Source organism: Andrographis paniculata, unplaced genomic scaffold, assembly GCF_009805555.1.
Source record: "Andrographis paniculata isolate CXL003 unplaced genomic scaffold, ASM980555v1 Contig77END, whole genome shotgun sequence".
NCBI lineage: Eukaryota > Viridiplantae > Streptophyta > Magnoliopsida > Lamiales > Acanthaceae > Andrographis > Andrographis paniculata.
Genome location: NW_026137614.1, coordinates 3,569,497 through 3,592,190, shown reverse-complemented (window position 1 = coordinate 3,592,190; position 22,694 = coordinate 3,569,497). Strand labels below are relative to the sequence as shown.

Below are 22,694 nucleotides of genomic sequence, written 5' to 3'. Positions count from 1 at the left end.
CAAAAAAAAAATAAAAAAATAAAAAAAGAAGGCAATTTTCAATAATAAACATACTTTGGAAAACTTATTGGGTAAACTTATTATGAACATACTATAATAATAGGCCATGTTGATTGGGTAAACTTATTATTAACATACTATAATAATAATAATAATAATATATGCTGGCCAAGGAAAAGAAAATAACCTTTGATTACCTTGACCTGGCGTGGTTGTGGAACTAACTATTTATTGGAGAGAATTGTAAAACAAAATAAGCACTACAGAAATTCCGATGACCACTGGAAATGCTGTTACCAGGTATAGAGCTCCATATCCCTGCACATGTGTAATTGCGATTGCATTTCAATATAAATCAAATTTCACCAACACCACAATTACATCACATTTCGTGTGCATCTCCTACTAGGAAGACTAAACTTTTAATAGATACCATAAATTAAATATAATGATTCATATTCAATGCAATCATGCATTAGGTTTAAAAGATGTATATAACACAACATGTGCAAAATGATTCACTATCCATATTGTTGCATAAATTTGGTAAAATAAACACAATATATATACTTCATCATTAAAGCTGTCAGTTTCAATCATATGCTTAGTTTGATTTCATTAAACTATTTGGCTTTTTGCTCAAATGTTAGCTTATGACTTTCTCCCATCCTATTTTTGCCTCTCTTTTTTTTTGGTTTTTGTTCTTTCTGCCTCTGTTAATAATTTAAAGATCTAAGATAAATTGAAATTACGAAAAAAGAGAGTGAATACCTAAAGACTTTTTAAAAATATAATTTAGATGAACTCCAAAGTAAATACTCGTGAAAATATAATTTATTGGAATTGTTCATGTTTTTTTAATGAATATAAGTCAGGGGATTTAACTTCGACCCTCAAATTACTTTAGCTTTAACTTTAAGCACTCCACTGAGTAGGTTTTAGTTAGTCTGCTATACCAATTTACCTCTCCAAACTCCTGTCAAATATGCTCATGTTGCATTTTATCCATCAATATTCCCATGCTTAAGAAACTTTAATCATTACTAAAGCATAATAACTGATGCATCAAAACGTTAATATGCCAGGGATGTTCAAGAAGGCAAGAAAAAAAAAATAATAAAGAAGATGAATATGTATTAGTTCCATAAGAACGATTAGTACTAAGATATATATAGAATTGAACAAAAATTCGTAGTCTGATCAAGTTAATAGAATTTTCTCATGAAACCTCATAACACCAATGGTTGAGAACATATTAAATTCTACAACTTTTAAGGACACTCAATTTAATTTTCATGATAATCAAATAGTATAAAACCAAAAAATCCAAATTTAGAAGTATGATAGCAAGTGTATACAGCTAAAAGTAAGCCTATCACTTTGACTTAATGATTAAGTTCCTAATTCCATTAAGTTTGTCTTGTAACGAATAAATAGTTAAATGTATTCGTTAAGACTGAAACGACTGACTTAGATCAAGCCTACCATTGAGTGATTTTCAAACGATAGAATGGCTAAATAAAGAATAGTATATTGTTCAATTTTTCAAAAATTAACTTCAATGCTTTTTTAATATTAACTATAATAATTTTTTGGGAAGAAGTAGAGATTTTTCACATTAAAAAGAAATATATTTTTAGTTTGATTAATTTTTTTTTCATTAAAATTATTGATTCAAATAAAATAATCTCATATATAAAATCAGTTAATACAATAATATGTTTTATAAATAATTCAACCTTCACGATTTTTTCTAAAATATATTACCTTCTTTCACAAAATATCATATCTTATTACTATTTACACACAAACACAAGCATAATCCAAACGCTATTTTTTGGGTACACGTGGTTTGGGTTTTGATATTCTCAAAGTGAAGCAATTGTTACATATGATATTTTGTATGGAAAATATGTATTGATGGTGATGTTTTTGGAGGAAAATTGAGAGATTGAATGGTAAAAGAATTGTAAAGATAACAAACACACACTGGCCTGAAAAAGTAAGAAAAATAAATTGAAATTTAGTATCTAGAGAGGGAAAACAAACCACAGCAGGTGGCACTTCCACGTCATCAGTATCCACATCTTTTATATCAGCAGCTGAATCCCAGTCAATATTTAGCCTCTTGGCAGCTTCTTGTGGATTAACACCTGTGTCTGTAACTTTTTCATACAAAGATTTTCCTGGTTGTGTCTTCTTTGGAGCTTCAACCTACCAAGGAGTTTGGCAGAAAATGCACTTTTTAGTAATGCTATGTATCTTACTTCTTTTATGTACCCTTAATAATAGTCCACCGTGTGTAAGTAGCTATCAACTCATCCCGATGCTTGCATGCTATGTGAGTGTAGTGTATATATATATATATATATATGAGTAAAAAAAATCAATACTACTTTTGTAACACATCGACAGTGGTATTAAAAATAGTTCTAATTACCACAATACCAATATTAACTGAAAACTTTAATGAAGTATTTAATTCAAATATATACTTATTTCAGTACCACTATATTTAAATTGCAATTCCAATCTAAATTGATTCACTTTTCTAACTTCTCCTAATGAGAGGCATGGGTTCTTATTTGTTCTGAAATAATTGCACTCATACAGTTGTATGAAATAGTTATATTACTTAGATGGTATTGTTCTGAAATTATTGTACTTGTACAGTTGTCTGAAATAGTTATATTACTTGGATGGTATTCTTCTGTTGGCACACCAATTTGTGCAGGGAAATCTAGAGAATAAAAAACTGAATAGTGTTCTTACTCTAAACAACTGTGAAAAACTAAAATGAGATTCTCAGATGTGTGCTAAATTCCTAAGGTAATCAGCTCTAACAGCACAAAATGACAGTGACAACAATCTTGAACAGAATTCAAACTCTAAGGGTGTGCTTTTTTGGTGTTAGGTTTTTTATTTTTTTTGCTTAAATAGTAGTTTAGATGTAATACTTGCTGGTAGAAAATAATGCATTTTTATAGTAAATCGTGATGATTTCGTAGTAAAGAAAGCTGAAACCAAACTTCAAACAAATAGAATATAAATCTATCATTGAATGAGAGAGCATTCCCTAGAGGCTAGAGAAGGACAACAATTTTGTTTTTACATTCAATGCCAGGGACAAACAAAAATGCCCACAATAGGGCAACTTTCACCACCGACCTCATCACATCAAACATTTCTCACACAGCTGAGTATACTACTTCTCAATTATTAATAAAGAACTAACAAATAATTTAAAAAAAGCATTCGCCCAAAAACTCAAAAATGCTTCAAATAATGTATGAGCAGTGGCCCAATGATGTTCAAAGCTAAATGATAAGTTACCTCCAGATTAGGCCACCCAAGCATTTCTTCAGCTAGCATTTGCAAAGCCTCACGATCTTCAGGTATTTTTCCTTCATTTACCTGATATAAAATTTAACCATGTTGAAATGTATATTTAAACTGTTATAAAGTCATATAAGTGGTATCTTCAATGTATGGTTTTCCTTCCAAATGGTGGAATTCCATTTGTTCTATACCCTAAGTAGATACAGGCCACAATGTTTTAATTAATTTTTGTAAAGGAAATATAATCTGCAACATGGGATAAGACGCATCAATAATGTGATGTTATATTTCATACTTACCTACCCAACAACACCTGTTTTTTATACTCTTTTGATTGAATAAGACTACCCAAACTCAAAGTTCTGTTTTAATCTATTTGTATTGTGTGCTTGTTGATTAGGCTAAGCTTACGTCGTTAGATACACACAAAAAAAATAATCAAATCGACATGCTTAATATGCCCTGCTTGACATGATAATTTCTGTGAGATACAGATTACAAGTTTTTCAATTTTATGAGCAAAATTTAACAACTAAGATGCATGCAAATTCATCTGATAGAAGCTAGCCAAGAGTTTCTATATCACTGTGTACGTGCATTGCAAAGAGAAAAATAAAAAATCTTGATCAACCCTTCCACAAAATGAACTCTTTCGTTAAGCTAATCCCTTAAGTTTGCAATACACTTTCATTCCATGAATTAAGTGGAACTAGAAGATTCATAAGTTCTATTATATTACCTCTCAATTAACACCAAACTGTGCAATTTACTTTACAAACAGCTTTCATTTCCTTTTTCTTTATTTTATTATTTTTTTTCCACCTTTTAATCCAATCCCTTTCCTCGTCCCTAGTTTTTCCACCTTGGGTTAATCATTCTTGCAAACCATCTATATTCCATTTTAAATATCATATTTGGCACATTATTTTTGGCTGTCACATAAATCTCAATCTTAAAAGTATTTTTTACTCACATAGGTATAATAATTGTATATTAGCACACATAAAAAACATTTACTCTTGTTATGCTTGCCCAGTTAATTCCGAAACCACAACTACAACCTTCCTCAAACTTATGTTCAAAAAAAGTTGTGTGATCATTGATTGCTTATCAAGGCTTTCCAAGGTATGTTATTCATAACTCCAAATTTGAGCATATTTTTTATTTGATAAATCTTTGTTTTACTTAATTTTTGTACAAAAACATTACAATATCTGATTTATGACATACTTTATTGATTTGCCCACCGTTGACCACCCAGTTGTTTCTCTACTCTTGTTCTCAACCGCTCAATTGCCGTCTCCAATATTCTATAAATTGGGTGAGATTCCTATTGTAAAATAACACTTAACTCTTGAGTGTTAACTAGTATAGTACTGTTAATCTATTCTTCTAAGCTTTCGAGAGCTCCAAATTGTAAGGAATTCTCTTTAGTTTAGTGGTAGTGAGTCTTCTCTCTCTAGCTTTTATAATGTAGATTTGTTATTTTTCTAGTTTGTAATGAAATATCATTTACATTTCCATTTCTACCTTCATGTACAAACCCATGTTTGTATCTTATTGTTTAAGTCTTGATTCTTAATAAACTATGAAAGTTCTAGGGAAGGATTAATCATCTAAGCCTACGATTGTATCACAATAACAGAAAGTAGGTAGTTCGTAGCAGTTAAATACGTGGGAATCTTGTCGACCGGCTTAATTTTTTATGTGAATTTAATCCTAATTAAAAGAAGTAACACAAAGTAAAGCCACTAATAAAACAGTTTAAGTAATAATTGATTAGACATAGGCGTTCGCTTATCGGGTCTCAGAAATGTCCATTAACAATGGCTTTTCTTTTAGATAATGTTCTTAAACTGGATGTCATTGAAGTCTCATTGTAAATTCCTTAAAATTAAGTGTCAATGGTTTCAAGAATGTGATCTAAATGAACAAGTATGATCACACACTTTACTTCTAACATTTGGGTGTTATACAAAGTATACCATTCACACACACCCTTCTTGCTCCGCTCGGCTCCATTCTCACTGCACTCACCACTCGCCAGACACTACTCCGCTGGTTTCCACCGCCCAACTCGTCTTTACTGTTTTCTTTAAATTCAGACATATTATTGTTTTGCTTGCTTGCTTGCTAGCAAGTCCTTTACCGCTTTTCCGTTTGCCCAGACTCAATTATAAGTATTTTCTTTAATTTAATTCATGACTTAAAATCTCTAACTTAGACCCGAAAACTCACCAAAATAAAGAGTATAAATGTAATTGTGATAGAAAGATTTAGGGTCTGCAACACCTTGTCATTGATTCAACATCTAACCATTAGCAATATGCCAAGATCCAAAGTCCATTTAATTCATCATAAAAACTAATCTTCCAACTTATCAGTTACTATGTAGAAAAACCCAAAGAAACACACACAATGCATTAGAGAAGGTAGAGCACCACCATCAACTTACCTAATATGATAAGAGTTTTCTACAACAATTCTATTTTCAGGCAGCACCCATTTGACAAAATAAGAGTACGATGTAATATACGAAATAAAGGTATAAGCCAATACCAATAAGATAAAACTCATGGCATAAAACTTAGAAAGTCAAATGTGTATACTAAAACCCCTAAACAGCTAATACTTGACAATAACTCCTATGTAACTAATTACGCACAAGCAAAATTATTCAACAAAGAGAAACCAATGTAGAGGTTTTATCAATGTCACAAGGATGAGAATAAATCATTTTCTTAAAACAGCTAAGCAGTAGTCCTTCCTACCCAAGTTTGAAATTTATACATAGGATCAGCCTTGGCATATGCCTTCTTATAACTTAGTTACCCTGCACAACAGGAAAGTCTTTGAGATTTCAGAAACACTGACTAGGGCTCCCTTCTCAGTTCTTCTCGTCGATGATCTTTTTATAAAATATTGAATAGTGTTCTCCCCTATAGATGAACAAATATTCATTTTCCATGGCCCAATAAATACCAAAGCTTGTCCACTATAAGATATAGCATGCCTGCTCATGTTGAACTACCCTTAACTTAAAAGGGTGGAGAATTAAAAATGAAAATAAAAATAAATGAATAACACACTTTGTATAAAATCTCTGTGTTGTGTTCTTTCGTGGATTTTAACAAAATTTTTACCATTCAAATTCTTTTTTCCCTCCAAAAATACCAATTCAAACAATTACTTTTCCTTTTTTATATTATACAAAAATCTATTTTACATTCAAAACATCAAATCAACATCTATTTATATCACATCAAACAACTATTCAATTTCAAATTTTTACTATTCAAAAATCTAAATCTAAAAATCCAAACTCATAAACAAACATGCCCTCTCACTGGACATTGTAAGACAGCTTAGTGTTGACACTAACTCTTTACTTCCATCGAAAAAAGAATCGAACTTAACTTCATACATATCCAAATTGCTCCTATTCAAAGTAGACTAAGGATTTGCTACGGATCCTAATAAAAAGAGTTTCACTTGAATTGCTTCATTCAATTATCATTCAAGAGAAAAGACACAAGCACGAAAAGTGGCATCATGTAATGTAATGAACATAAAACATCTCCATTAATGTAGAGAGGCAATTTGTGTAAGCAGGGAGTATCAAGAACATACTTGCACTAAAGCATCAGCCAGATCCTCCCGTGTAGGAGCATTTTCATCATCAATGCCTAGCAAACGTTTCCGCTCAACATCTCTGGGGTCTTCAATCATTATAGTTAATTTCACCTACAACCCCAAGATACATTAAGAGTTTGTTCGTTTATGGGATTTTTCAAAAGTCTACTATTCATCAAATATTTTCCTCCGACAATATCAAATCAAACACCTATTTTAAAATCAATTTTACATTCAAAACATTATATCAACAGCTATTTATATCACATTATACAAATATTTCAATTCAAAAATTTTACTATTCAAATCTCAACTCAAAATCTAAACCCCAAAACAAACACACCCTTAAGAGTGTGTTCAATTGTGGAATTTTACCAAAAATCTACTATTAATTAAATTTTTTTCCCTCAAAAATATCAAATCAACAACCTATTTTTTATATTATACTAAAAATCAATTTTATATATAAAACATTGCATCATACAACTATTCCAATTCAAAAATTTATTTTATCCTTTGATTTTCTGAAAATATAATTATACAATTTAATCACATTTTAAAATTCATAATTTATAATTTTTTTATTTTAATTAAATTATTTAGTCATTTTATTCTTACTCTATAATTATTTTTATTAAATCATTATAATAATTTATAATGACACAATACCTAAACCTCTCTACCTAAGTTAAATTTGACAAAATAGGTGGGACTGGGAGTAATATTCAAATCCAACTCAAAATCCAAGCCCCAAACAAAAACACACACAATTGTGTCACAGCATAAAAGAAATTAGTAAGCGAAACTGAGAAAAGGGAATCAATTATAACAAACCTACCTCGTCGAACAGCATATCTCTGTTTTTCCTCAGAAGTTCCAAAACCTAAACGAAGAAGTTTTGCAGTAAGCGAAGAACACAAAGACGCGTGTAAAATTAGTAACAGGGAGGGGAGGGAGAAGTAACTGTCTTAATTTGTGAGACATATTCAAGGTCCTGTGGGTCGGGGTGTTGATTGCCCTGTTCAATTGGTTCCTGAGTGGAAGTAGAAATTGAACCAGAAGAGGAGGAAGGGGAATCTTCCTGATTGACGAACACAACCAGCCCCGAAATGCGGCAATTGTCTTGCCTCCTGCCATCTCTGTTTCTGCGGAATCGGCAGTTGGAGAAAGGGTGGTGATGGAACCATGATAGGGCGGGGGAGGGTGCTCGGGGGAGCACTGGGAGAGGCTGTAGTACACCGTAGATTCCCATGGCGTCGCAGCTACACTAGGGTGGCAGTGTTCTTGAGATAAAGGAGGAAGAGGAAAAAATAACTAATCATGAACCACTCAGAAAGTAAGAGAGGGAGAGGGAGAAAACTGTTTGGTTAACCATCAATATACTTTCACAATTTATTTTTATTTGTATATTTTTTAAATATTTCGTGATTTATTATTATAATTGTTTTATTTCATAAATCGTATATGAGTTTGTTTTATTTCATATTCCTTAACGTGTAATTCAAATACTCAAATAGCAAATCATATTTACAATTTTTTTTAGTAATTATTTTGAGGATGGTTCTATATTGAGCATTTAGAAGAAAAAATAAATAAATAAATAAAATTAAATAATTATATAATATAGTATTAGTTTTCTTTTTACCCAAGTTTTAATCCCTCTTTATCTTTATTTTATTTTATTAGAAGCATTCCAAACAATAATATAATTAAATATTTTAAATCGTATGAAAATGCACAAAAAATAATTATAGTTTATCTCTTTTTTATTGTAATAAAAATTTACTAAATTGTGCACCCACTTAAAAAAGCGGTTGAAGCAGCAACATACTTCAACCTAAAGGACTGTCATTGGTTGATATTTCTGCCCCAAATTTTCGGCCAGTCCCATGTGTGCGAGTCCCGTGTGTATGGTATATCTTGGACATGTTGCGCACAGGGTACGGCTGGTCTGGGCCTCTGCGCGGGGTGTGGCCTAGGCGCCGGGCATCTTAGCTTTCGAACATGTTACATATGGTATCAGAGCGGACCTTAACGCTGGTGGCGAACGAAGCGATAAAGTGAGCATTGCTCCGGGAGTATGCCGGTGGCACGTCAAGGATGAGCATATCCTAAAGTAACTGAACATTTCAAAGAGGGAGTACGCTCGACATTGCCGAGCACGTCGAGGAAGAGCATGTCCTAAGGTAACATGACATCCCAATAAGGGGGAGTATGCTCGACGTTGCTGAAGGGCCGAGCGGGCCGAGCTTTGTTCGTGAGGGCAAAATCACATTAAGGGCGATCTTTGGGCGAATATCGCACAAGCCGCAACAACGGATTTCCCGGATGGTGTGTGGAGATGTGCAGCGGAATGTGGATCACAACATCGCTGGCTATTGGTGAGCACAAAGAGAATGGTATGCAGAAAAGGGTCGAGGAACTGACGCGGAGGCATACCGAGGACATAAGAAACAACGTCAGTGCACTTAAATAGCATCGCACGAGGGCGTTTGTGATTTGAAGTGGTGGAGTATTGTCACAGGTCGACATTTCTGCCCCAAGTTCTCGGCCATGTTCTGTCCCATGTGTGCGAGTCTCTGTCCTATACACCTTATTGATGGCATATATCTTTGTGCAGGTATGTGTTCCACATAATTCTCCCATATTATATATCTCGAACGTATTGCGCACATAAGACGACTGGTCTGAGCCTCAGCGTGGGTGTGACCTAGGCGCCGGACTTGTCAGCTTCCGGACACAGGACGCTATAAAATGACATTGCTGCAATACAACACCAAAAATAGTATTGCACATTAGCCTGCTTTGTTGTTTGTAATTTTTTTTTTTTTAAGTTTTTTATTTTTGCATATTAATTCTAGGAGTACTTATTTTTTATTTTTTAAAGGTAATGTTAATTGCAAATATAAAAAACAGTTTAAAATAATATATAAAATGAAATATTTGAAGATTTTTTTTTAAAGTAAAAAATAAAATTGTGGGTTAAAATAAAAATACTATAACAATTGTATTTATTGACTTAAAACTGCATAAATAAAATTTGTTAGTTCAATATTACCTTATTATTTATATAATTACTTCTCCTAAAATGAAATTTTATAGATAGTAATTTTTTTTAAAAAAAAAAAATCACATAAATATTTATTCTCTCACAAAATATAACATCAAATATATGAAAAGGCCTCCTCGAGGATACACCTCTTCTAACAATTTGGACTATGTGTTTTCCAAAAAGAAAAAAATATATATACTGTTGTACAACAATTGAATACGTAGCGTTTTGTTGGCATATACGTATACTAGGTGTGGATGTTTGTAACTGGCTAAAAGAATCTATATATATGTATAGCTTGGTGTCCTTGAAAATAGATATCAATTTGGTCCACATTTACAACTTTCTCTGTCGCTTCTTATTAATTACACTACTACTACATATCATATATATATATATTAATATATAGATAGTGCCTTATATGCACATTTATATATATATAATATATACTTAGAGCACACATACATATACAACACACATACATACACATATATTATATATTTACCAACTTATATATTATATTATTATTATATAATATGTTATCAGCACGAGGCTCTTGCCTATTTTATTTTTGGTTAAATGGATGCCAATCAAAATGATGCAAATATGTGTTTCATTGACAGTGCAACGATAAATACTATATTGAAACATGAAAAATATTTCTTCCGTTTGAAAAGGGAAAGAATGAATGCCAATACAATAAGTGGCAGTGCGAAATTAATTGAAGGCTTTGGAGAAGCCATTATATTTCTCCCCGCGGGGACGAAAATTGTGATACAGTATGCACTGTTGGCCACTAAAGCTCGAAGAAATCTACTGAGCTTTCATGACATTCGGAAAAATAGTTATCACATTGAAACTATGAGTGATACCGATGGTGAATTTTTATTGATCGCCAATATCATTGATAAAAGGAAATGCATCATTGAGAGATTACCATCACTCTCTACTGGCTTATATTATACCAGATTAGGTGTTGTTGAAACACACCTCACGGTAGATCAAAGGACTACCGATTTTCAAATATGGCATGATCGCCTTGGGCATCCTGGCAGTATAATGATGAGGCGAATAATTGAGAATTCGCGTGGCCATTCATTAAAAGATCAAAAAATGTTAAACTCAAATGAGTTAACATGTGTTGTCTGCACTCAGGGAAAATTGATAACCAGGCCATCGCCATCTAAAGTAGGTATTGAATCACCTACATTTTTGGAAAGAATACACGGGGATATATGTGGACCAATAGACCCACCGTGTGGGCCATTTAAATATTTTATGGTGCTTATTGATGCATCTACGAGATGGTCTCATGTTTGTTTATTATCTACTCGCAATATGGCATTTGCGAGATTGCTTGCCCAAATTATTAAATTACGGGCACAATTCCCCGATAATCCAATTAAGACTATACGTCTGGATAATGCTGGTGAATATACATCGAATGCATTTGATGATTATTGCATGTCAATTGGAATTAATGTAGAGCACCCAGTTGCTCATGTTCATACACAAAATGGTCTGGCAGAATCACTTATTAAAAGATTGCAATTGATTTCTAGACCATTACTGATGAGGTCTATGTTGCACGTTTCAGCTTGGAGGCATGCAATCTTACATGCAGGAACACTTATAAAAATGAGGCCGACAAGCTATCATAGCTACTCCCCGATGCAGTTAGTATTTGGTCACGAACCAAATATATCTCATCTACGTATTTTTTGGTGTGTTGTTTATGTTCCTATTCCACCCCCCAAAACGTACAAAAATGGGTCCTCAACGTAGATTGGGCATTTATGTCGGATATGAATCGCCGTCAATTATAAAATATCTTGAACCTATGACGGGCGATTTATTCACTGCAAGATTTGCAGATTGTCATTTTGACGAATCATATTTTCCGACATTAGGGGGAGACAAAAACGAGCCGAAAAGGGATATTAATTGGAAAATCCCATTGAATTTTTGTAATCCTCGTACAAAGCAGTGTGAACTAGAAATTCAACGCATCATACATTTGCAAAACATTGCAAATCAGTTACCGGATGCATTCAATGACTCGAGCAAAGTCACTCGATCATATATCCAAGCTGCTAATGCTCCGGCTAAAATAATTGTCCCTGACGGACAAATTGGAAGTGCTAATGAATTAGCGACACGCTTAAAGCATGGTAGACCACTCGGTTCCAAAGACAAACATCCTCGAAAAAAAAGAGGAATTAATGATAAAAATCATGAAAATATCAAGAATGACATTGATAAACCTCAATCTAACGAGGAAGTCAACCCTGAAATAATTGCTCAAGAAGAGCACGATCTTGAAGAACATGATGAGATTATTGAAAACTCAATTAACTATGTTACTTCAAGAAAATGTTGGAACCGTAAAGAGGCAATTATTGATAATGCCTTCGCATACAATTTAGCACTTGATATAATGGAAGAAAACGAGGATCCAGAGCTAAAATCGGTTCATGAATGTCGGCAAAGAAATGACTGGCCAAAATGGGAGCATGCAATTCAATCAGAGCTTGATTCATTAAACAAAAGAGAGGTTTCAGACCAATTGTTCAAACACCAGATGGTATAAAACCAGTTGGATACAAATGGGTGTTTGTACGAAAAAGAAATGAGCATAATGAAATTGTGAGATATAAAGCCCGTCTTGTAGCTCAGGGATTCTCACAAATACCTGGAGTAGATTTTGATGAAACGTACTCTCCAGTTGTTGATGGAATAACATTTAGATACCTTGTGAGCCTAGCAGTGCGAGAAAAACTCGATATGCGCCTTTTGGACGTAGTTACTACATATCTTTATGGCTCCTTGGATACTAATATTTATATGAAAGTTCCTGAGGGATTCAATATGCCTGAAGCATACAAATTAAACCCAAGGGAATCATATTCCATCAAATTGAAAAAGTCATTGTATGGACTTAAACAATCAGGGCGAATGTGGTATAACCGTCTGAGCGAATGTTTAATAAAAGAAGGTTATACTAATGATCCAATATGCCCATGCGTCTTTATAAAGAAAAATGGATCAAATTTTGTCATTATTGCTATATATGTTGATGATCTCAATTTAATTGGAACTCCGGAAGAGATTCAAATTGCAGTTGAATATCTAAAGAAAGAATTTGAGATCAAAGATTTTGGAAAGACAAAATATTGTCTGGGATTACAAGTGGATCATGTTAATAATGAGATATTTATCCATCAATCCACATATACCCAAAAGGTATTAAAACAATTTTACATGGATAAATCTCACTCTCTGAGTACACCAATGGTGGTCAGATCTCTTGACCCCAGTAAAGATCCATTTAGGCCAAGAGAAGAAAATGAAGAAATACTTGGCCCCGAGGTACCATATCTCAGCGCTATTGGCGCATTAATGTACCTCGCAAATTGTACCAGGCCAGATATATCTTTTTCAGTAAATCTACTGGCCAGGTTTAGCGCATCCCCAACAAAGCGCCATTGGAATGGTATCAAGCACATTTTTCGTTACCTCCAGGGGACTCATGACCTCAGTTTATTTTATTCGAGTGAATCTCGAAATGAATTAATTGGTTATGCTGATGCTGGTTATCTTTCTGATCCACACAAAGCAAAATCTCAAACTGGCTATTTGTTTACTTGTGGTGGAACCGCAATCTCTTGGAGATCTGCTAAACAGACGATAACAGCTACTTCTTCAAACCATGCTGAGGTTTTAGCGATTCACGAAGCCAGTCGTGAATGCGTTTGGTTGAGGTCCATGACTCACCATATTCAGAAGAATTGTGGCTTGATTACCGATGATATATTACCTCCTACAATATTATTTGAAGATAATGCAGCTTGTATAGCTCAATTAAAGGGAGGATATATTAAAGGCGATCGGACAAAGCACATATCTCCGAAATTCTTTTTCACTCACGATCTTCAGAAAAATGGTGAAATTAATGTGCAACAAATTCGATCGTCTGAAAATTTTGCAGATTTATTTACGAAGGCGCTACCGACTGCAACATTCAACAAACTGGTGCAAGAAATTGGAATGCGTCGGATAAAAGACATCAAATAAAGTCCAAAACAGGGAGAGCGCATTAATACAAGAATGATGTACTCTTTTTCCTTCACTATGATTTTTTCCCACAGGGTTTTTTCATAGTAAGGTTTTAACGAGGCACGTTCTTTGTATAAAACATCCAAGGGGAAGTGTTGTACAACAATTGAATACGTAGCATTTTGTTGGCATATACGTATACTAGGTGTGGATGTTTGTAATTGGCTAAAAGAATCTATATATATGTATAACTTGGTGTCCTTGAAAATAGATATCAATTTGGTCCACATTTACAACTTTCTCTCTCGCTTCTTATTAATTACACTACTACTACGTATCATATATATATATATATATTAATATATAGATAGTGCCTTATATGCACATTTATATATATATAATATATACTTAGAGCACAGATACATATGCAACCACATACATACACATATATTATATACTTATATATAATATATACTTAGAGCACACATACATATGCAAAACACATACATACACATATATTATATACTTACCAATTTATATATTATATTATTATTATATAACATATACAATTTTTTATCAAATAAAACTTTTCATAAAATATTATTTAAATAGAAAATCTAAACCAAATCTTTTTAAACCAAACCCAAAGAAACAAACCCGTGTCTAAATAGTGCCGAAATTTATTTCACAAAACAACTGGTGAAATTACCAAGCGGGATCAGAATTGTACTCCTCTATGCACATATATATATATATATATATTTCCATTATTCTGATTCCCATCACCAAAGCAGGAGGAATGGAAAGCAGGTTAAGACACAGAGAGGGAATCAACCTTATGCTACACAATTAGTTGAATAAAAATGGCAGAAAGGATGCATAAATACTACAACCTAAATCAATTTCTCTTTTGCCCCAACCATAACCACAAACAGGCATAGGTAACCAAAACAAACAGGAGAAGAATTACCAGAAAATGCCGATGATGATTTCTTACACTGCACTCTCCATCTATGCTCAACATCGTCAGAACCCGGGATCCGTTCCTATCCCTGTCATAAACTGCCAAGAAATAATAAACCAATGCTTAAATAACGATACAACAAAAGCTAACCAGTCAGCCATGGAGTTGAGTTTCCAATCTGGAGGAAATCCAGCTATCAACATCACAAAGAATACTAAGAAGTGAGATTAATCATTAAAATCGAACCACTTTGTCAAGATCCTTTCTGAAGGAGAATACAATAACTCTAAATTCTCTTAAGACATATATCATATCAATGCTGCAGTAAATGTAGATTTTACCTCACTCTGAACAAGTATTTTCACCAGAAAAACCCCCCAAACCGAAAACAAAATAAAACAAAAATAAGTAGCAAAACTACTACTGCTGCTGTGGCTGTCGAGTAAATTTCATTCATATCCCTCAAGCTATACAACTTGCTGACCGAGGCTTGGAGGGATATACAAACACAATGGACGAAGCATTAGAGGCTTGTAAACCCGCAGAGTATCTCACTGATGTCACGGAGACTCTAGGAAGCTGCAGAGAACCTAATCCCAGGGGTACCAGCATGTAACTCAGCACATGTTCCGACCGGGGCAGGACAAAGGTCGTATCACTGTTTGGCCCAGACGACACAAAGCTCTGTGAATCAGCTAATGAGAATTTGATCTCCTGAAGCAGCTCTGTCTGGTTGTTGATTTTCACCTGAAACGTGAAGGGATTTCCAAGAACAGCATGCGGAGGGCATTCCAAACTTACAACCAGAAGAGGTAGCTCAACGGTTACATCCGGAAGTCTGTATTTCGTAATTTCGGCTGCAGTAACAGTGCCAGATGAGACAAACTTCTCCTCCTTTGATCTTGAATCCCTCTGCCATCTCAGAATAACCGTGCCAATCTTGAGTTTACCGCAACTTAACCTGGGGATGACTGTAAAAACCTTCTTAAACTCTTCTCCTGGCACATGAACAGCAGTTTCGCTCAACGCCTCATGCTGAGGGTGTATGTCGCATGCATCGTCATTCTCCTTCTCAATAGACATAGACAGGAGCCGTAGTGGAACTTCCGAACAATTCTTAGCACTGACTACCAGCACACTTAACTCATTCAAAGCTAGTGATGGCAGCTGATCTGCTTCAGAAACCGAGTTAATTTTGGATGGCAAGAGTGGATCCCGCCGAAACGGAAGCATGAATCGATGATTGATAGTAATAGCAGTTTTTCCTTCAATCTGAAGGCTTTGGTGTACATGCACTTTTTGCAAACTAGACTCCCCCTTCTCAGGATAGTAGCCCAATGAGATATAAAGCATTATAGGTTTAGGGCGATTCCACTTAATTTTGAGATTGCAAGACCATGAGTCACCCACCTCCAGAGATGGAACAGAGATCAATCCAAAAGACGGCTGAATTTTCTGAATGTTGTCAGAAGAAGCTTCAGATGGATTTTCAGGTACTGGACAAGATATCTCAACAAGCTCAACATGGAGATTGTCAGCTGAGAATGGTTCCTCCTCCCTCGGACTAAGCAGGCCACCACCTCTAGTATCCACTAAATTAATCTTTAACTCACCAGAATGTACTGCATGCCCTTTGGAGGCAATAGTGACGGGTAAAATAAAGCTTTCTCCAACCAATGCAGGGCCACTAGAACCTAAGATTAGATCTACCTGTGGATCAGGTTCTTCAACCTGTATGGCCTTCTGCCCAGAAAATGCCAGACTAGGATCCTTGGTGGGAATAGTTTCCACCACATTTTCAAATTTCCAAAGTGGTAGATCATTCATTGAAGCAGGACTTTCAGCTCTGCAACATATTGTGAAGTGTGGTCCTATTCTTGAGATTACATATATGCATTCAAGCTTCCCACTTTGATCTGCATTATTCAGGATATAATCACATTTTTGCAGAAAAGGCTACAGATTACCAAGAAGAATGCTAGAGCATGATATAGAAGCTTACATATAAGATCTACTACACATTGCCAGAATTTTCTTCATAGGAATCTTGACTTTTGCTATATAAGTTTCAATTGGAGTTCACAGTAAAAAATGAGTTACCGTAATAAACCATTATTTTCCAAGTTGAAATCAAAGATTTTTTATTTTTTATTGTTTCATGGGAATATTACGATAGACAATAGCTAACAAGTTATGTGACCAACTTACCAGATCTTATTTCATATGTCAATCGCAGCCATTTATTAGTGGCAAGCACCAGAGCTGGAGCAGTCTCAACTCTGCGACCAGGTTGTATATTGTAGGCTGCAGCAACATGTGGCTTCTCACCATTTCCAATGATAAAATTGCACTCTGATTGGTTAAACTGCACCTCCAATTGATCAATCTCCACATTTGTAGGCAGTTGGGATCTAAGTGCTATGGTTATGAGAGCTGGTGCACCAGGCTTAACCATTGGTTGGTGAAAAGCAACCAAAGTAAGAAGTACTGCCCTTAAGGGACTGACAAGATCTATCTCAAGATACAGAGGATAATCACTGTTTACTTTGAGATCACTGAACTGTTCGTTCGAGTTATCCTTTGAATCTCCCCTTGCAACCTCAAAGGCTTCCTTCTGTATCTTTGTTCTTTGTAAGAGAGTTGCTGGCCCTGCTGGACCACAATTTTTTGACAAGGCCTCATCACCAATTGTAATTGGTAATGCAGCCATTTCAAGAGAATATTCTATGAAGTCTTTAGCTGAACTAATTGCCCTTGAGCACTCCCGCAAGTAGCCCAACACTTCCCACAATGACAATACCCACCCTTCCCGTCTATAAAGACTGGCAACATTGTCAAATATTTGCTTCGCATTACTGAATTCATTTACTGCAAAATATTCTCCAGCCATCTGAAATCCACAATAAGCCGCTGTCCTCTCAGCCTTTAAGTTAGTGTAAGCTTCAAAAGATTTCTTCAGGAGAGCAATAATTTCAAAAGAATCCTGGAATCTCTTCCCTTCAGCAAGGATATAACGGACAAATTCATCATCTGTCAACCTGCATACAAAATCATTCAGCAGAAGCTTTCAATACTTCAATACAAATTGCCTACCAGAGGAGATCCTAAAAATTTCATATATGTGGGATAGCAAGGAAAGGAAGATATATTATTGAGCTTGTAACTCACGGTTGCATGATATAATTGTCATCACGCTCGAGCAGCCTACAAAACTGACCAAGATAAGTAGAAGCAGAAACAGATTCTGCTATCCCATCACTTGAACCAAGATCTTCTGACATGGTTAAAGAAAATTCCAAACATGCATTTTTTTCCTTTAAGTAGCTAGCAGCCAACTGTTACAAGATATGTCAAAGAAAGATTGGAAATAAGAATTGATCAATAAATATGTATATTGGTAAGAATTCAGAATGAAAGGGACAACCTGATAATAGTAAGCAGGATGAAATTCCCATTCAGTTGGTTTGTCTGCTGTGATTGATGTATTACTAGGAACCTGCGTAGTGTTGGTGGAGCTTGTCTCCAACAATTGAGCAAATACCAAATATTGTCGACTTAACCATTCCCAGTGAAGAAAACTAACATCTGGAACCCCAACAAGTTTTCTATAATTAGCTGTGTGCTGGCGGAACCATGCAATTGCTTCTACAACCTTACCACCGTGAAGTGATAATGTTGACATTTTTAAATGTAATTGTTCAGCAATTGTCTTGATCTCAACCAGTCTCTGAATGGGAGGCATTCTAGTCGATGCCCCAACCATCTGCATGCAATAGGTGATGCAAATGAAACAATAAGTGATATTTACAATTTAAAAAGAAAAAGAAAAAGATCAATGACTTCAATTTCCGTCAAAATATAGCACATCAACATGAGCATAGATTCATGACCAAGATGGGAGAATACATGGAAGAAGAAGCTGCACATGAGGAAAGGAAAAGCTGTGAAGTGAGTGTTGATCACAAGAAACCCAAGCCAAACCTCCCCTGCTTCTAGAAGGAAGTGTGGACCACAAGGCTGGAGTTTGTTAGAGGGATTTAGAGTTCGTCACAGGAGGTTCTAGATAAATAGAATATTGTGGCCACTTTGGACATATTACCTAATATTATAATGGGAAGTGTATATAACATTGCTTTGTATTCAGTTTTCAAAGGAATGAAACCATCCCGTTCCAATACTCTGTTTTTCTCTGATCCTTTTTCATAAGAATTTGCCACAAAAAACATCAAATCAATACTTATTTTTATTTTTATATTACACTACAAATTAATTTATAGACAAAACATCACATCAATATTTCAATTTAAAATTTTACTATTCAAAATACTTATGAAGCTCTGTTAGTCCATTAGAATGGATAGCCTTAATATAGAAGATAATGGTCGCGTACATAAGCCAAACACACTCTAGTACCTCTAGTGTTCTAGATTATTTCGTGATCCCCACAATCCAAGTAACACGTAACAGGTACTACTTATTGTTATAGTTAGTAGTGGTGAGTATATAGATATGCATATAAATATCTATTAGATTCCCTCTTTTAGATATGCGTATATATTAGGGTGTTCATTCCATTTGTAAGTTATCAATCCATCAAAGAGTTGATGTTATAGAAAAAGGTGTTTCTGCTACTTATTCTTTTTTTTCTCGGTTCCCTCTTCTACCCTTTATATTTATATATATATATATATATATAGATAACGCCCAAGCATGATGTGTGCACGTTGTTTGCAGTAAAGAGGATATGTAAACTTAAAATTCCTTGATAAGGAACAAAAAAGGTATGAAACGCCAATGATTAAATCTCAAATGTTTTCCGATCTTTCCTAATTTGTATAGTGGCTTATTCAGCATTATGTGTGTGATCTCAGTGTTTCAGAAATTTGAGATTTTAGGTTCTGAGGCCTTTCTCATTTGAAACACCTGGCACTTTCAAAGGTATTGTTGTTATTGAATTAGGGCACCAATTAATTTCTGCAATGAACATGCAATAGATTTCCTTATTTGTTCAAGTGATGTATTTGCCAATAGAAGACCAGTGAGAAAATTCTGTTCAGATGTACTGGAACTTTGTCTTAACTTCAAAAAGCTTTGAAGTTGCTAAGCAAACTAATTAGAGGAGACTGACAAACTTCTTGAATAGTGAGGCCCTTAATGGAATCTAAAATGTCAGCAACAGAAATTAAGCTTAAGTTGCTGATATGATAGAAGAAGTACCTCTCGAAGTGCATGATACGCATCCTCATAGAACTTTAGAGCTTCAAGCCAGTCTGCTCGAAATTCTGCATATACGGCAACCTAGAAGTTGATGAGGTTTAAAATAAATAAATAACATAACATAAGAAAAGAAAAGAGAAATTGTGTAGCATATATTGAACAGATACAGGGCAAGGGGAATATTTGATGCATGTCCTCTTTCAATGTACTTAGGATGTGTAAGGTATACATTAAAAGGTTAATTCCTCAAAAAGCACTCATGGTCAACAAAATAGATTTTTCTTCATGTCTGTAATTCAATTGCACTGGATAGACTCACAGAAATTGATATTATTTCCTAAAGAAAATACAAACAGTTTTGAAAACAATAGAAGCCACTTGAATCAAAATGACAGTAGACCCTTACTTTGAAACAGTAGCGAACATTCAATTCCATTGAGCTAAAGCTTTTCTTTTCAAGGCGTGTTTTTATTCTTCTCCCTTCATCTCGGTAATATATGTTTGCAAGATCTGAAAATGCAGTCCAGAGCCTGCATTGGTTTAGATCATTAGATTTGAGGCATGTCAAAAGATTATTTGGCAAAGAAACATGAACTTGGATCTGGTTGTGAATCCTCTAATATGTGCATTCAGGAGGTTCAAATAAGGATTTAATTACCAAACATGTATTGTATTTTTTCGCGAAGAAATTTTACCTATTTAAAGGAGGCAAGTGCTAATTCCCTGATCTTCTGCATTCAGAATGTCTAAAGAAGATTTCACTAAAAAACATGTATTTGACCATTTGGAACAACGTCTAATAATTAACAAACAGAAGAGTGCCAAACCCCTAATCTGTGTCCAGGAGGTATAAGGCAGATTTCATCATAAAAATTGGCATTTGATTTTCTTTGAAACATAGTTAACTACTAAAAATAATGATAAAAAAATAGAAAATTAGAATGGCAGAGAAAAATGTATATTGGAGAAAATGGAATAAGAAAAGAATTAGAATTCCATGCCTAGTTAAAGATTGTTTAAGCTCCAACTGATCATCTTGTATAAAAACAATCAGGTTCTTTGACTCCACTTCTGCACGTTTCCTCAAGGCAATCATGCGGTCTTCACTTGTGTCATCTACAAGATAAGTTCTCAATGTAAACACCACCATTGATAATTTAAAAACAAAGAACAGCATACAATAATGTAAAGATCAGAGAAGCAAGTTTATAATCTTGAATCCATACATCAAACTAACAAATCTCGGAAGTAGAACCTGTATATAGTTAAATACAGGTAGAATATGCTATGCGTTCAATAAAATTAACCCAGAGAAAAACATAACTATCAAAAAGAAGTGTGATAATAGGTTCTGTTTCAGGTGTATGAATTAGTAGGAAAAAAAAAACTGGAAACTTACACCATTCTTGTGGGTATTATGATGGTTTGTATAAACTACAACTAGTAGAGATAAATTCTACTCATGTACTACATATTTCTAGCAATGCCAGAGATTTACAATAATCACAAAGATATGAAAATGAGTCTGCTGATGAACATAAACAAACACATAATTGATGACAAATCATATGCGAAGTACGGTAAGAGAGGAGATGTGAATTATTGCAGACCTTTGTGAGCTGATAAAGTAACCACCACCACCACCAATTTAATGTTCCTACCACGTATCGTTGCCCTGCCAATAACTTAAATCAGTTTAAGTCTGAGAGAAAAGGAGATTCAAATTGGGGGATAAAAGGAGCAGCGTGCGGGAGTAGCAGCGTACTTGAGATTTTCGAGATCGTTGCAGACCTGGAGCCACTGAGCGGGATCGCCGGAGACATCGGTGGAGCTAAATAGGGCGGCAACAACAGCGGGGATCCTGGTGCGGTGCTTGGAAATCCAATCTTTCCGGATGATGCCGGGCGGGGGTTGGGGGTTCTCTGGAGGAGGTTTCTTAGGGGGGATGAGGGAGATCTTAGAGAAATCGGGGAGGGCGAGGGTGTTGATTGGGGGCTGCTGCGAGTGGAGGTAGGGGGTAATGAGGGAGTGCACCTCCGGACAGCCGACGACACAGGCTAAAGCGACGGGCGGCGTGCGGAGGTCCTCCGGGAAGTCTTCCATCGGAATCGGAATCGGAAAGTGATGATAGAAGATGGATTTACGATGGTAGCTGGGCTGCCTGCGTGTTTGGGTCAACTGGTTAGTGCAGTAAGTAGCAAAGGATCCATTTCTTTCATTCAAGCCTGTTTTTCTGCTTGGGATTAGTATTTTAGATTTGAGGTTTTTAATATTAAATTTTTAAATTTAAATAATTATTTGAATATTTTTAAGGTCTTTGTTTGATAAATCAGAATGTTTTTAATTAATAAGAATATTTTTTTTAATATTATAATATTTAAATTAAATCACAAGTAAAAATTTTAAACTTAAATTCAAATATTTTTTATTAGA

The 22,694-nt window shown here is 34.7% G+C and overlaps 2 protein-coding genes across 3 annotated transcripts; both read right to left on the bottom strand.

The window, feature by feature from the left end:
* Positions 1 to 42: 42 nt before the first annotated feature.
* Positions 43 to 8,338, bottom strand: LOC127239463 (ycf3-interacting protein 1, chloroplastic). Its single transcript, XM_051257629.1, has 6 exons — positions 7,937 to 8,338; positions 7,811 to 7,855; positions 6,970 to 7,083; positions 3,334 to 3,414; positions 2,050 to 2,214; positions 43 to 318 (listed from the first exon to the last, which is right to left on the bottom strand). The coding sequence occupies exons 1-6, from the start codon at positions 8,222 to 8,224 to the stop codon at positions 229 to 231; spliced, it is 783 nt and encodes a 260-aa protein (XP_051113586.1). The 5' UTR covers positions 8,225 to 8,338; the 3' UTR covers positions 43 to 228.
* A 6,918-nt stretch (positions 8,339 to 15,256) lies between these two features.
* Positions 15,257 to 22,484, bottom strand: LOC127239296 (uncharacterized). Of its 2 annotated transcripts, XM_051257382.1 has the most exons (9): positions 22,027 to 22,484; positions 21,872 to 21,936; positions 21,263 to 21,377; positions 20,668 to 20,791; positions 20,262 to 20,342; positions 18,469 to 18,807; positions 18,213 to 18,379; positions 17,253 to 18,082; positions 15,257 to 16,960 (listed from the first exon to the last, which is right to left on the bottom strand). In XM_051257382.1, the coding sequence occupies exons 1-9, from the start codon at positions 22,362 to 22,364 to the stop codon at positions 15,507 to 15,509; spliced, it is 3,513 nt and encodes a 1,170-aa protein (XP_051113339.1). In that variant the 5' UTR covers positions 22,365 to 22,484; the 3' UTR covers positions 15,257 to 15,506. The 2 variants fall into 2 exon arrangements, with proteins under 2 accessions (XP_051113339.1, XP_051113340.1); XM_051257383.1 differs by lacking the exons at positions 21,263 to 21,377; positions 21,872 to 21,936; positions 22,027 to 22,484 and adding an exon at positions 20,957 to 21,157.
* Between the last annotated feature and the right edge of the window lie 210 nt (positions 22,485 to 22,694).

Excerpts from the sequence above, each read along its gene's own strand:
- LOC127239463 (XM_051257629.1), bottom strand. The coding sequence starts at position 8,224 with ATGGGAATCTACGGTGTACTACAGCCTCTCCCAGTGCTCCCCCGAGCA. Across the intron at positions 2,215-3,333 it reads TTGGGTGGCCTAATCTGGAG|GTTGAAGCTCCAAAGAAGAC; the intron begins GTAACTTATCAT and ends ACTCCTTGGTAG. Across the intron at positions 319-2,049 it reads TGGAAGTGCCACCTGCTGTG|GGATATGGAGCTCTATACCT; the intron begins GTTTGTTTTCCC and ends ACACATGTGCAG.
- LOC127239296 (XM_051257382.1), bottom strand. The coding sequence starts at position 22,364 with ATGGAAGACTTCCCGGAGGACCTCCGCACGCCGCCCGTCGCTTTAGCC. Across the intron at positions 18,808-20,261 it reads CGTATCATGCACTTCGAGAG|ATGGTTGGGGCATCGACTAG; the intron begins GTACTTCTTCTA and ends TATTGCATGCAG. Across the intron at positions 18,380-18,468 it reads ATCCTGCTTACTATTATCAG|TTGGCTGCTAGCTACTTAAA; the intron begins GTTGTCCCTTTC and ends ATCTTGTAACAG.